This window comes from Dipteris shenzhenensis, chromosome 29, assembly GCF_047967505.1.
Source record: "Dipteris shenzhenensis isolate YYH24624 ecotype China chromosome 29, Dip_SZ_1.0, whole genome shotgun sequence".
NCBI classification, from domain to species: domain Eukaryota; kingdom Viridiplantae; phylum Streptophyta; class Polypodiopsida; order Gleicheniales; family Dipteridaceae; genus Dipteris; species Dipteris shenzhenensis.
The window spans coordinates 25,854,783-25,870,302 of record NC_141624.1 but is presented as its reverse complement, the minus strand read 5'-3'; the positions used below and the strand labels follow the sequence as shown (position 1 = coordinate 25,870,302).

Sequence of the window (15,520 nt, the reverse complement as noted above, 5' to 3'; positions counted from 1 at the left end):
TGGATTGCATACTTGTCTTTTTCTCACTTAGGTAGACTACACTGGATACACAACAATCAACCCCCAGCGCTTTGGTCAAAAGTTCGTAGGCAAGGTTGGATTGTTTTTTTGTGCTTTTCTCCACGACTTTCTGGCAATTTATTTTAAGTTTTTGAATATATAGCTGTTGTTCGATTGTCAGGTTGCCAACCCGCATGATATATTGATTTTTACAAAGGCAACAAAGAGAAGACAGGCAATGTCTGGTAATCATGTGTCTCTTCTTTGCTCCAGAATTTGCTGTGATAATTGACATGTAACCCCTAGACTGAAGCAACATAGGGAGTGTAAAATGTGGGGTTGCCAGTTTAGATTCATTGGTGTTCATGTCATATCACAATGTAGGGAATGTAAAATGTGGAGCTGGCATTTACTGATGTAGGAAAGTGTCACTTCTTTTCACAAAACACATATCCACTTGCTTGGTAATTCGTTTCTTGTATATCTTATTTTTTTGAAATTTCAAGTTCATTAAATTAGGATGTTTGCCAAAAGAATGCATATGTTTTCCTCCATATCAGTTAGGTACTAATTGACTAGGGTCTAACATTTGAGGGTGGATATCCATTGAAGGGGTTACGGGCATTAGTTGAGATGTATCTTCGTATGAGAACACAAAAACTACACCCCACATGAGTACCCAAACATGGGACCATTCAAATGCATAGAATGTGTACCGGCCCTCCAACTATTAAAGAGAATGTTTATAGTAGCCTTGGCTGTGGGCCTGTGAACATGAGAGAAAGAAAGAAAGAAAGTTTTATTAAAGTCTTCGGAAGACTGATGGGTCTATGAGACTGTGAAAATCCTGATACAATGAGCTGTGGTAGTGGAGCTACTAAACGAGCGTCCATACCAATGCAAAATACAAAATGCAAAAAACGCAAAAAATGCAGAATGGCAGTACTAAGTCCTAAGTCCTAAGTACAACATAGTCATGTCGATGGTCGACTATATATCAATCTCAGCATCATCATCAATATCATTGTCATCCCCAGCAATAGCAAGATATCAGGATGGATGAGGCAGTGGAGGCATGAAGTCGGCAATAGAGTGCTGTCGGCCACTCAGAGGTGCGGTCCTGGCACGTCTCCTGGTCGTAGCTCTGCGTCTAACCAGGGCTACTATGACTCCCGTCGGTTGGGCTCCAACTCTAAACAAGGAGGGGATGTCTCCAAGTGTGATTTGTGTGTCGACCCTCTGTCCGATCTGTCAAGTCACCGGCTCCGGGTCACGGTCATGTCGAGGCCTCGTCTCGTTGGGGTCCATGTGATCTAGCTGAAAGAACTCCGTGATAGAGCTCTGAGAGGGATCAACCGAGGAAGAAGTCTGTGTCTCCGTGCTCGAAGTATCCTCTCGCGGTGTCTAAGTGCCTCATGAATGAAACCTGCCAAACACCGCTGGTTTGGGTAGGAGGAGAAATGGGCTAAAATCCCATAACTATCTCTGAAGAGGCAGTGGAAACGTCCTTGGATCTCATAGTACACAGGACACCTGAAGATGAAATGCTCCTCTGTCTCAACCTCCTGTATGTCACATAGTCTGCATATGCGCCGCTCCCTGGGTAGTCGCTCTGCTCTGCCGCTCTCGATGCGAAGTCTGTGTGAAGAGACCCGGAACTGCCCAAGAGAGATCCTCATCGAGTGGGGTAGGTGAATCTGTGTGTATCCTGGTGGGTCAATGAAACCCTTCGCTGTGATATGTAAGAAGTGATCTCTGTAGAAGCTAAGCTTCACTGGGAGTTCACTCGGTTCCAACCAGGTCCGAAAAGTGTGTAGCTGTAGTAGATCCTCACGGATAACTTGGTTGACCTCGTGTGATAAGAGAGGAGAGAACGGAGCATCCATGCTATATTGGAAGGGAGGTAGTCTATCCATGTGGAGCCCCAGTCGCTCAAATCATCTCTCTATACGTGCATACCAGCACCTCTGATCTCCTCCTACTGCAAGTGCCATAGAAGGGGATAGAGCTATCCATGGTAGCTTGCTACTCCCCGAAGTATAATTCCCATATTCCCTAACTCGGTACAGATATGTGATGACCTGAAATGCAGCATCTAGCTGTAAAGAGGGTGACCCAAACTCAACCTGAATGATCTGGTGAGGAATGGATGACTTACCACGAATCATCCGTGATAGCATGAGAACCTGTAGCCGCTCCACACGGACCCACTCTGTATCCGATAAGTCTGGCCTCCAACAAGGACTGCCGTACATCCCCGTTGGGCGAGCCAAGGAGTCAAAAAGCAACCCCTTGGTGCGTGGATCCTGAAAGTGTGAGCGGAAGCACTGCCTCTCTAGCCTAGCCAATGAGGCATACCCTCTACTCAAGCGTGCCTGCATCGCGGGTCTCATAGTGAAGCTCGATCCGGAGAAGATAACCCCAAGATAAGTGTATGATGAAACTATCTCAACAGATGACCCCGTAAATGTGAATTGCTCCTGATGCATGATGGCTCAAGATGTATTGAAGATCATGACCTTGGTTTTACCCAGGTTGACCTTCAAATCATGAGACTCACAAAAGGACTGTAGTGCATCTAGGTGTCTCTGAAGCCCCTCTGCTGAGGAAGACAAGAGAGCCACGTCATCTGCATAGAGCAAAATCTGGATCAGTGTGCCCGCAAGAGAGCAACCTACACCCCCCTGTGTCTGCATCACTGTCTCAAGCTTGTCAATGTAGAGGCCAAACAAGGTAGGCGACAAAGGACACCCTTGTTTGACCCCGATGGTACTCATGATCTCGTCTGTCCACCCGGATCCTACCCGAACTCTGCCAGAAACTCTCTCGTAAAGTGCCACGATAGCCCAAATGATCTCCTGGTCATAACCCAAGTCCTGTAGGCGTGGTATGAGGCGGACTCTTGAGACTGTGTCAAATGCCTTGCGAAAATCCACAAAGCAACAATAAACCCTCCGCTTCCGTGACCTCGCCTCCTCGATGATACATCTGAGCGTCAGAATGTGGTCCATGGTTCCATGATCACGCTGGAATCCGCCTGTCCTGCTGCTCTGAGTCCTCGACACTCTGAAAGTCTGCTAACCTTGGAGTCAAGTACTGATGCATAAATCTTGGACATGACATGCCCAATCATAATGGTCCTGTAGTTCTTCGGGCTGGTGGGATCCCCTGCCTTGTGGATGGGTGAGATGGTGTTAAGGGTCCAAGTGTGTGGAAATCCCAAACAAACCGCTTCATTAAAAAGCTTTTCCAAGATCAGGGCTAGGAGGTTAATCCCATATGCAATGAAGTCAGTGCATAGTCCCTCATGATCCTTCGCTCGGCCATTATGAAGTTTCATTACAGCATCCTTTATCCCTCCTCTAGTGAAGAGGGTGCAGGATGTGGGATGAGGCATGTGTGAGAGGCTAGGGACTGGCTGATTTGGGATGTCATAAAGTGTGCATGCATAATCAAACCAGATCTGGGTGTCAGTGAGTGGTTGAGGGGACCGTCCTTCTAGAAATCTCGGCCATAAGTCCTTAGAGTTGTTACTAAACAAAATGTTCAGTAGCTCCTCCTCGTTTCGATGAACGAAGTCTAGTTTCTTCCTCCGTACCAGTCTACGGTATTCACATAGCGTATCTGGTGCGCTCGGAAGACTGTTTTTGGTTTCGAATCTGAGTTGACGGCATAAGGCCTTACACTCATCATCGTACCAACTATTACAGGGTATGGTTCGAGGGGGTGGTGGGCGGGTGGAGCGGGTGGTGTGGGGAAAAGCGTGAATGGCAGCCTCGTGTAGTGAGCGGGTGACAAGACATACAAGACAAGACGACAAACTAATAGGCCTAATAGTTTATGTGATAAGGCCAACCAAACTCAAGCTAACCCTGGATTAGCCCTTCGAATAGAGCTAATTGCCAAAAACCTAAGGGTTAAAACAGAAGTAATATTGGAATAGTATTGATCATTGCAATTTCCTGATGTGGGAGTTTTCTACACTCCCCAAACTGAATATTTAGTCAAGCAAATAAAAAGAGGTTAAAATAACCTTATTTAGCATGACACATGGCATGCTGATGTGGCATGCTGATGTAGCAAGCTGAGAGGTGGCAATCATGATGTGGCATGGAACACATGGCAGCTGATGAAGTAGCACAGTGCACATGGGCCATGCATGACCACTTGTCACTGTAGGAACTCAAGTCCCCATGCATCCCACCAATTTACGAGGGAGCTAGCCCTCCATGCCAATTTATGAGGGAGCCAGCCCTCCATGACGTTTGAAGGTGGCCTCTCCTACATCTATAAAAGAGAGCCCCGTTCATGCTCTCCATCCTCTTGTCTCTGCAGTTCCTTTCCACGCAGTCCTGGAGCAGATCCTTGTGCAGGAACAGCAGCCCCTTCTGCTCCCTCTGCAGCAGCCTAGCTCCTTGTGCTCCTTTTGGAGCAACAGCAGTCCCTTCTGCTCCCTCTGCAACAACAGCCCTTCTACGGCAGCTCCTACTCCTTCCGTAGCAGCAGCAGCCCCTTCTGCTCCCTCTGCAGCAGCCCCATTTGCGGAGTAGCCTCTCTTACAAGGTTGTTCTTCACACAGTTCTACAATATTACATTTTCCTGTTAAATCTTGTACTCTCCCTCATGAAGGGCTACTTCCTCCCGACAACCACACTCACATTTCGAGGCAAATCTGTAGTACATTTACACTGTATTATGCATAGCTTTTGAAGATGCATCGGTGAACTAGAATGACACGACCCCACAGGATCACACCCTGTCACTAACCTGAGATTTGAACCAAACTCACTCAGAATCACGTGCAAGCACAAACCAGAAACTCCACAGGAAACCTCAATCCTCGTGTCCACCCTCAAGCATGTGGGCTACAGCTCGACCCCTCCATAGATCCACATCTAATCCAGGCGTCGCATACCACCTAGGCCCGTCCAGAAGACCTTCGATGCGCAACCTATGATCCGCTATGTAGATGGTCAGAGTGCCGGCCAAGGTCCAAAGCTCGCGACCTTCAGTTGAGGAGTGCTCAACTGAACTGAACTGAACTCAGCTGTAATAGCAGTGCCCCCCCACCTTTATAGAGGAAACCCTGCTATAAATAGCATATGCTATCAATAGCCCCCCCTCTATATATATATCAAGCTCTATATATAGCATACTCTATATATAGTAGTCCCGGCTAAAGCTAGCCATCCGGCCCTTTGCTATCTCTTGACCCATGCTGGGCTCCTAGGTACATCATGCATTCCCTTCCTCTAAGAACTCACTTTTGAGTTCACCAGAAAGCAGGTGAGTCAATGCTAATAACTAAACTCTGACTATCAGTTTGAGTGTGGTACCCTTTCCATGAGACTCTAATAAAAGAGAAGCTATGCCAAAGGCACAGTCTTTGATAACCAATTTATGGAAAGTAAATCTCTCAATCTAATAGGGCTGTCCAAAAGTTGCTAATGAAACGGCCATTATCGGCGGATACAATAGATTTTGGTAACCCATGTAACCTAAAGATTTCCCTAATGAATAACCTTGCTGTTTTAGGAGCAGAGAACTCTTTTTCACAGGGAATAAAATGAGCGTGTTTACTCAGCCTATCTATAACAGTGAACATCTGCTCAAACTGACCAACCTTGGGGAAACCTGACACAAAATCCATTGTAATGTGTTCCCACCTTTTAGACGGAATAGGCAAAGGCTGGACAAGACTAGCTCTCTTACTTGTGTCATTTGTAATGTCCAGTGAGAGTGCGAAAAGCAGTTTTATGTTTATCCCTAGCTTTCACCCGAAGTTGATGATAACCATATTTCAAATCCAATTTGCTAAAAACTTTAGCACCTTTAAGCATATCCAATAAATCATCCACTCTTGGAATTGGATACCGGTTCTTAATCGTAAGTTTATTCAAAGCACGGTAATCTATACACATACGATATGATCCATCCTTTTCTTGACCAATAATATAAGTGCTACAAATGGAGAACTGCTTGGTCGAATTAGGCCTTTTTGCAATAGATCTTCAATTTGTTTTTCTACCTCCTCCATTTCTATCGTGTTCATCTTGTATGGGGCTCTACATGGAGTAGAAGCTCTTGGCTCTAAGTCTATGGCATGATCATCTTCTCTCTCCATAGGCAATTCGAATGAGTCATCTCTTGAAAATTGATCCTCATAAGCTCTAAGGAACTCATTTCTCTTCCGATCTTCTTTTGAGGTATGAAGATCTCGTGAATCCCGTATACACACAAGATTTTAATCTATCCCTCTTTTTACCAATCTTTTCGCTTGGGTAGGAGTAATCAATGATTGTATACACATCTCGATCCCCTACGATCCTTATGTACAAAGCAACAATGATGAGGATGAGAATCAATAGCAGGGTTAAAATCATACCGCCATGGTTTACCTAGAATCATGTCAACGTCTTGTAAAGGAGCTACTAGAAAATCCCTTCAATCTCTATATTTTTGTATATGAAAAGGAATATTCCGTACTATGGATTTGTCGTCTTCATTGTGTCTCCTGAATGCTCCTGAGAGCAACGTGTTTTTCATAGGTTCTTGTTTAAGATGGAGTAATTTTACCAATCTATCACTCACTAAGTCATAATTACATCCATCGTCTAGGAGAACCGCTATTCTCTGTCCATTCACGAATCCATACACCTTAAAAAGATCATGAGACCCAAAGGTATTGGCTGAATGGAAAGCATTACTATTGGCTTGATAGTCACGGTAGATTTCGAGGGTGACAAGGTAGAAGCCTCACCCTCTTGCTTGGATGCGTTGGCTTTCCCTTTTACTGAATTCGTCTTGGCAATCTTAGCCAAGAGAATGGGACACTTATGCCATACGTGCCCTGGCTTATGTTTCTTACACCCGAAACATTTTCCTTCCTTAATCAACTTCCTCTTCTCTTCGTCCGTCATAGAAGGAAATGGCGCCCATCCAGGACGTGATTGGCTGTTCACATTCCTTACAAGAGCTTTACCCTTCCCTTTATTATTCTTAAACCGGTTTGGTTTCCTAAAAGTGGGTATATTGTTGGTCTTAGATGATGACCCACCCTCCTTATTGAAGGGTTTATGAGGATTCAATTTCCTCTCGGCTATTTCAGCCAGCTTAGTGAGGTCCTTAAGCGTGGTCCGCTTAAACATTTCAACTTCGTACCTTACTTTTGAGCTTAAGGCTGTTAAATACTTCTTTCTCCTATCTTCCTCACTCTTTTCGGGTAACTCTAGAGAGAGTTTCCAAAATATGGCTGTAAAATCTGCATTACTCTCATTATCGAACTGCCTAAACCTCTCCCAACGAACAACACTCTTTTCGGGTAACTCTAGAGAGTTTCCAAAATATGGCTGTAAAATCTCCATTACTCTCATTATCGAATTGCCTAAACCTCTCCCAACGAAAGGTTAGGTTCTCTGCATGCCTCGGTGGCATGAAAGTGGCTTTCAGTTGCTCCACGAACTTAGCCAATTCATGAATAGGCTCTTTTCTTGTTTTTGACAAAGACCAGCACATTAGAGCATCCTTCTGTAGATGCAATGTGGCAAGAGCAAGCTTCTCTGGTCTTGTCTTGATGGGCAAAGTATAGCTTAAAATGGTGAATCCAATTGAGGATTTTGTCAGCCTCCCTTGCCCCATTATATTTGGGAAACTCAATTCTCTCTCGCAGTTGGAATTTGGACCTCTTAGAAGGGGTACTCAACTCTTCATCCCCAAAGTTTAAAGTCCTCTTAGTCCCTAATCTTGTCATAATGGACTGTTCAATCGTATTGCTAAGCTGGAAAATCAGCTTATCAACAAGAGTCTCATTTCTTCCTCTTGCACTTGGATTATAATCCATGTGTGCTGGGTTTCGAGTTGAAGGCGTGAACTCAACACCTTGTTCTTGGCTGGTCTCATTTCTTCTTTCATTACGAAAGGAGAATTCCCTATCAAGAGGTTCTTGAAGGAGAGACTGTTGTAAATCTATTTGTGGGTTATCATACTCAAGATGTGTGTAACTCTCACCTAATCCATCTGTGGAGGATTCTCATAAGTTTCTTTAGGGTGTCTCGTCGTGTGATTGTTGCATTGTGATACTCGTTTGCCTCTCATCCATTGACACTCTATTTCAAGGCTCGTTGCAAGGTAAAGTAGTAGAGTTCTTGTCCAATTCCCTGATTCTCTTTGTAAGCTCTCAATCAGGTTTTAGTTGTAAAGTCCTCCAACAAGCCTGGTAGGGATGAGGAGGATCCTTGATGGTTGTCATTGCAGTTTTTATGACATGCAATAATAAAGTATCGTTAGATTTTGAGTCTATTGCTCTTGGGTGCTTTCCTAAAGGTTATCGTATGTGTGTGTGGTATATGAAGTAGTCACAGCAGAACAGTTGGTATCTGAGCCACAGAGGAGGAGATGGAAACCAAGCTTGCTGACCCGATGAAGTTGGTGATCTTCTCTGGCAAAAACTTTCCAGCTTGGCAGTTGAGTCCGTGTTTGTACTACATGGAAAAGGGATTGTGGTCTGTTGTTGCAAGAACAGAAAAGAAATCGACTAGCAAAGCAGCACAAGAGACGTCTGATAAGAACACAGACTGGGAGAGCAGGAATGAAAAAGCCCTCAGAATATTGCGAAGAGCTCTGGGTCCCCAAGAGGGGGTGATGGTGTTCTTTTCTCCCTCTACTTTGGGTAATGAGGAAAAGGAATAAGTTCATTGTTATATCTCCCTTCCCCTTCCATTCTTTCCTTTTAGTAAAACAAGAGAGAATGACTTGCTGTAATTTAAAAAAAAAGGGTTTATTTTACAGCAAAAGTCAAGTGTTGTAGAGTTGGTGATACTTATCCGACTCTTGCTTCGCTCGTGTCCAAAAGCCTCTTCAAATGACCTCTTCTTCCCTCTCTTTTACGCTTTTCTTCTTGTATTTCTGCTGTAAACTGGTACACTCCATTTGGTCTCCATCGCTACTCCCGTAGCCTCCATCGTTGCTCCCGTAGCCTCCATCGCTGCTCCCGCTGGATGCTCCCGTAGCCTCCCGTAGCTGCTCCATCGCTGCTCCCATAGCCTCCATCGCTGCTCCCGCTGGACGCTGTTGTTGCTGCCGTAGCCTCCATCGCTGCTGCGTAGCCTCCATCGCTGCTCCCGTAGCCTCCCGTAGCCTCCATCGCTGCTCCTGCTCCGCCTAGCCTCTGCCACACTGCTACTGCTTTCTCTCTCGCTCACTCACGCTCCCTCGCTCACTCACGCTCAGCCCCTTGCCCACGCTCACGCTCAGCCCCCTCGCTCACGCTTAGCTCCCTCGCTCACGCTCAGCTCCCTCGCTCACGCTCCCTAGCTGCCTCTACGCTCACGCTCTCCCGCTCAGCTCTCCCTCGCAGCTCTCAGCCCCTCTCTCCCCACTAACCCCTCACTCCCCTCAACCACCCCTTGCTCCCTGCTACCCCCTGCTCAGCCCCTCGCTCCCCTCAGCCACCCCTCGCTCCCCGCTACCCCCTCACTCAGCCACCTCCCTCCCTTCTTTTCTTTTCCGCTCATCCACCGCCCCCCCCTTCTCTGCTCCCCTCGTCACCTTTTTTTTTTTTTTGTCTGGGAACTTCCAAAAAAAGAAAGAAAAAAAAAGAAACCACAACCACCTTTGAAATAAAAAATAAAAAATAAAAAATCCTCGCCATTTTAGCCTCTCCTCCTTCTCCACCTCTTGGCTGCCTCTTCACTTCAAGCTTCCGCCCTACCTCTCCACCACCTCGCACTAGACGTGCCTCCCATTATGGGAGGGGAACTGGTGCTCCCGCTCCCGCTCCCGCTCCCGGTTGAACACTAACACTAAGATCTGCACTCGCACCCCAAGAGAAATGGGGGACAAAGCCAAGAAAGACGAAAATAACAACAACAACAAAAAAAAGCAAAGGACACAACTAAATTTGGAGGATGTGAACACACGTTACAACCAAAGTGGACTCGGGGTAGACAACAAGGCAAAGGTAGGACCCGCCTCAGCTTCTTCAGCCTCTATCTCTACCTCAACCTCAACCTCAACTCCTGTTACAGTGTCATTTTCGTTTTCAGCTCCAACCTTAGCTCCCTCTATCTCTGTCTCTACTTTGACTTCAGTCCCCGCTTTAGGCCCAGCTCTAGTTCCAGTCTCAGCTCCATCTACATCTACGATCAGTGACATACTCATGCCCATGGCGCCGGTTATTGTTCCCTTTCTCTCTTCTCCTGTTACAGCTCTCGCACAGCTTATGACCCCTACTTTGGAGGTGTCATACACTGTGCCGCATTACGCTTCACTCTCCCCTCTCCCTCTCAGTCAGCCCACCCTCCCACACCTCGTTGGGACTGCCTCATCCATTCCACTCTCATCTCCGTTCCTCACTCAGCCACCGTCCAGTTTTGGGACTCAGTCCCACACTTTCATGCCACAGTCACCACAGTTTCAACATGGACATGGGTGGACTGATACACCAGAGGTCCGTGAGACCCTGCTCACGGAGATACATAGTTTTCGTGAGCGTGAGATGGAGCTGGCTCGCTTCGCATGGGAGCAGGTCCGCTTCAACCAGGAGCAGAGCCGCATCATATTGGAGCAGGCTAGGCCCATTCGGGAGCAAGCGGGTCTTATTCAGGGACTCAGATAGGATATCATGCAGCTCCGACATGAGGTCACAGCCATATAGACTGCCCCAGGGAGTACCTCGGTGGTCGAGGCACAGATTGCGAGCATGCAATCTGCTATTGAGGAGACTCCCAGATGGGTTGACGTGGCCAAACAGGAACCTGCAAGGGTCACCGTTTCGGCTACGGTCATGGAGCAGCAGCAGAGATCCAGTAAGGCTCTCAACATCAGAGTACGCGGGATCCCACTCACTGAGGCTACACCGATGGTAGATGCGACTGCGTTCGTGACTGTTACCTTGGGTGTGGCTGAGCACAGGATAGAGAGGGCATGGCGGGTGGGGAGAGATCCCAACCGAGAGCAACCCTTGATAATACGATTTCATGACACTCAGGCACGAATTTCAGCTCTACGACGCAGGTCAGTCCTTCGAGATCAGCCAACGATCTCTATGGATGAGGACCTCACACCTCTACAGGTTGAGGAGAGGCGCTCTTTGTTGCAGCAGCGGGATCAGGCTCGGAAGGAGGGAAAGTGGGCAGTGGTACGAGAGGGACGCCTTCTTACAGGCCCCCGTAGGACACTTGTCCCCTCCCCTACATAGGGAAGTGGGGTCTATGAGACTCAGATATCCGAGACCCTGTCCTGCACCATTTGGAACTGTAATGGTACCTTATGGTCAGAACCAGGGAACTTCTCGGAATCCTATACAGGCCACGACATAGTCTTCTATACAGAGACACATCAGAGTCCAGAACGCCCTCTTCCAATAGTCAACGGATATACATGGGAGTCTGCCTACAGAGATGAGACGAGGGGTAGAGGTGGAGTTCGAGATTCAGGTGGAGTTGCAGTCCTTTTCAGATCCACACTTCGGGGGATCATTTCAGTAGAGCAGAGAGATACACATTCCAGATTTCTTTGGATCCGAATACGACACATGGATAGCCAGGATCTGTTTGTCGCAGTTTGCTACTTTCCCCGGAGACCTCCCACTTTGCCAGAGATATTCGAGGTGATGATGAGACATCCCCATTTGCTGCCCTTTATCAGTCCATCGTTGACTTTTCTAGCCGCGGAGAAGTCCTTCTAGTGGGGGACTTCAACGCGAGGACAAGGGTCCGTCAGGTACCACTTCTTGATTCTAGAGATGATTCCACTCTACTGGCAGATGTTGACCTTGAGGAGGCAGGTATGCTACGGGTTTCGGCTGACAGGCGAGGTCCATTCGCATCCTATGGGCAGACCCTATTAGACCTAGACAGGATACATAATCTCATTATCTATAATGGTCTTGACAGATGGCCCGCTTCAGGTGCTTTCACATGCTTTCCACATGGGGGGGGCTCCAGTGTTGTTGATTACATCATGGGATCCCTTGTCTTCACATCTCGCATTATTGACTTCACTGTAGCACCTCTCCCCCCAGGGGCTGATCATACATACCTTTTCTTTCGCATCTCCACCTCCCTTCGCACAGCACCTTCCACCCCACTCAGTGCTTACTCCACTTACAACGATATACACTTTGATCGGGATCACTCACCTTCTTACTCTGGCCGTCTGTACATACTTCTCGCTTATATTGACTTCATACCCCTTTCAGAGGATCGTGCTGCCCTTGTCACCTGCTCACTACACGAGGCTGCGATTCACGCTTTTTCCCACACCACCCGATGCACCCGCCCACCACCCCTTGGAAGCGTACCCTGTAATAGTTGGTACGATGATGAGTGTAAGGCCTTATGCCATCAACTCAGATTTGAAACCAAAAACAGTCTTCCGAGCGCACTAGATATGCTACGTGAATACCGTAGATTGGTACGGAGGAAGAAACTAGAATTCATTCGTCGAAACGAGGAGGAGCTACTGAACATTTTGTTTAGTAACAACTCTAAGGACTTCTGGCGGAGATTTCTAGAAGGACGGTCCCCTCTGCCACTCACTGACACCCAGTTCTGGTTTGATTATGCACGCATACTTTATGACATCCTAAATCAGTCAGTCCCTAGCCTCTCACACATGCCTCGTCCCACATCCTGCACCCTCTTCACCAGAGAAGGGGTAAAGGATGCTGTAATGAAACTTCATAATGGCCGAGCGAAGGATCATGAGGGACTATGCACTGAGTTCATTGCATATGGGATTAACCTCCTAGCCCCGCCGATCTTAGCAAAGCTTTTTAATTAAGCAGTTTGTTTGGGATTTCCACACACTTGCACCATTAACACTATCTCACCCATCCACAAGGTAGGGGATTCCATGAGCCCGTAGAACTACAGGACCATTATGATTGGACATGTCATGTCCAAGATTTATGCATCAGTACTTGACTCGGAGGTTAGCAGACTTGCAGAGTGTCGAGGACTTGGAGCAGCAGGACAGGCCGGATTCCGGCGTGATCATGGAATCATGGACCACACTCTGATGCTCAGATGTATCATCGAGGAGGCGAGGTCACGAAAGCGGAGGGTTTATTGTTGCTTTGTGGCTTTTCGCAAGGCATTTGACACGGTCCCGAGAGCCCGCCTCATACGGCGCCTACAAGACTTGGGTTATGACTAGGAGATCATTTGGGTTGTCATGGCACTTTACGAGAGAGTTTCTGGCAGAGTTCGGGCAAGATCCGGGTGGACAGACGAGATCATGAGTACCATCGGGGTCAAACAAGGGTGTCCTTTGTCGCCTACCTTGTTTGGCCTCTACGTTGACGAGCTTGAGACAGTGATGCAGACACAGGGGGGTGTAGGTTGCTCTCTTGCGGGCACGCTGATCCAGATTTTGATCTATGCAGATGACGTGGTTGTCTTGTCTTCCTCAGCAGAGGGGCTTCAGAGACAGCTAGACGCACTACAGTCCTTTTGTGAGTCTCATGATTTGAAGGTCAACCTAGGTAAAACCAAGGTCATGATCTTCAATACATCTCGAGCCATCATGCGTCAGGAGCAGTTCACATTTGCGGGGTCATCTGTTGAGATAGTTTCATCATACACTTATCTTGGGGTTATCTTCTCCGGATCGAGCTTCACTATGAGACCCGCAATGTAGGCACGCTTGAGTAGAGGGTATGCCTCATTGGCTAGGCTAGAGAGGCAGTGCTTCCGCTCACACTTTGAGGATCCGCGCACCAAGGGGTTGCTTTTTGACTCCTTGGCTCACCCAGCGGGGATGTACGGCAGTCCTTGTTGGGGGTCAGACTTGTCGGATACAGAGTGGGCCCGTGTGGAGTGGCTACAGGTTATCATGCTATCACGGATGATTCGTGGTAAGTCATCCGTTTCTTACCAGATCATTCAGGTTGAGTTTGGGTCACCCCCTTTACAGCTAGATGCTGCATTTTAGGTGATCACATATCTGTACCGAGTTAGGGAATATGGGGATTATACCTCAGGGCGTAGCAGGCTATTATGGATAGCTCTATCCTCTTCTATGGCACTTGCAGTAGGAGGAGATCAGAGGTGCTGGTATGCACGCATAGAGAGATGATTTGAGCGACTGGGGCTCCACATGGATAGACTACCTCCCTTCCAGTATAGCATGGATGCTCCGTTCTCTCCCCTCTTATCACACGCGGTCAACAAGGTTATCCGTGAGCTGCAGCTACACACTTTTCGGACCTGGTTGGAATTTCGGACCTGGTTGGAACAGAGTGAACTCCCAGTGAAGCTTAGCTTCTACAGAGATCACTTCTTACATATCACAGCGGAGGGTTTCATTGACCCACCAGGATACACACAGATTCACCTACCCGACTCGATGAGGATCTCTCTTGGGCAGTTCCGAGTCTCTTCACACAAACTTCGCATCGGGAGCGGCAGAGCAGAGCGACTACCCAGGGAGCGGCGCATATGCACACTATGTGACATACAGGAGGTTGAGATAGAGGAGCATTTCATTTTCAGGTATCCTGTGTACTATGAGATCCGAGGACGTTTCCACTGCCTCTTCAGAGATAGTTATGGGATTACCAGACGAGCGGTGTTTGGTAGGTTTCATTCATGAGGCACTTAGACCTCGCGAGAGGATACTCCGAGCACGGAGACAGGAGCAGACTTCCTCCTCGGTTGATCCCTCTCAGAGCTCTATCACGGAGTTCTTTCAGCTAGATCACATGGACTCCAACGAGACGAGGCCTCGACATAACCGTGACCCGGAGCGCGTGACCGGACAGCTCAGACAGAGGGTCGACACACAGATCACACTTGGAGACATCTCCTCCTTGTTTAGAGTTGGAGCCCGACCGACGGGGGTCATAGTAGCCCTGGTTAGACGCAGAGCTACGACGAGGAGACGTGCCAGGACCGCACCTCTGAGTGGCCGACAACACTCTATTGCTGACTTCATGCCTCCACTGCCTCATCCATCCTGATATCTTGCTGTTGCTGGGAATGATGATGATATTGATGATGATGCTGAGATTGATATATAGTCGACCATCGACATGACTATGTTGTACTTAGGACTTAGGACTTAGTACTGCCATTCTGCATTTTTGCATTTTGCATTGGTATGGACGCTCGTTTAGTAGCTCCACTACCACAGCTCGTTGTATCAAGATTTTCACAATCTCATAGACCCATCGGTCTTCCGAAGACTTTAATAAACTTTCTTTCTTTCTTTCTTTCTACTTATTTTGAGTGGATTGGAGCTCTACATACCGTTATAGGGGGTACTTGGTGGGTGGATCACCCCCTTATAATCTTGTTCCGATCCGAGTTTTCGTTTGGGAGAACGGGAGAGTTTCCTTATCTCAAATGCCCAAGAATTCAGGGTTTCGAGGGTATGAGAAGTTGGGTTGCAGCCCCAAGAAGTAAGTATGCAGAATACACTGTTCACAGCAAATACATGATGAATGTTTTGTCGTTTGATTTCGCTGTTTTGCACACTCGGACACGCAGACTGTTGCTTCCTTCTTCCATGCGTCGTC

At 47.5% G+C, this 15,520-nt stretch overlaps 1 protein-coding gene across 6 annotated transcripts in view; it reads left to right on the top strand.

Moving 5' to 3' along the window:
• The window catches only part of MRE11 (DNA repair and meiosis protein (Mre11)), a 154,643-nt gene that overhangs the window by 65,155 nt on the left and 73,968 nt on the right, over positions 1-15,520 (top strand). For all 6 annotated transcript variants that reach the window (XR_015543885.1, XM_087400837.1, XM_087400839.1 and 3 more), the window contains 2 exons: positions 32-94; positions 182-245. Coding sequence is in view for 5 of the 6 variants with exons in the window: in XM_087400837.1 (XP_087256963.1) it covers positions 32-94; positions 182-245 (127 nt within the window). In the remaining variant the exon portion in view is untranslated. The remainder of the gene's footprint in view (positions 1-31; positions 95-181; positions 246-15,520) is intronic.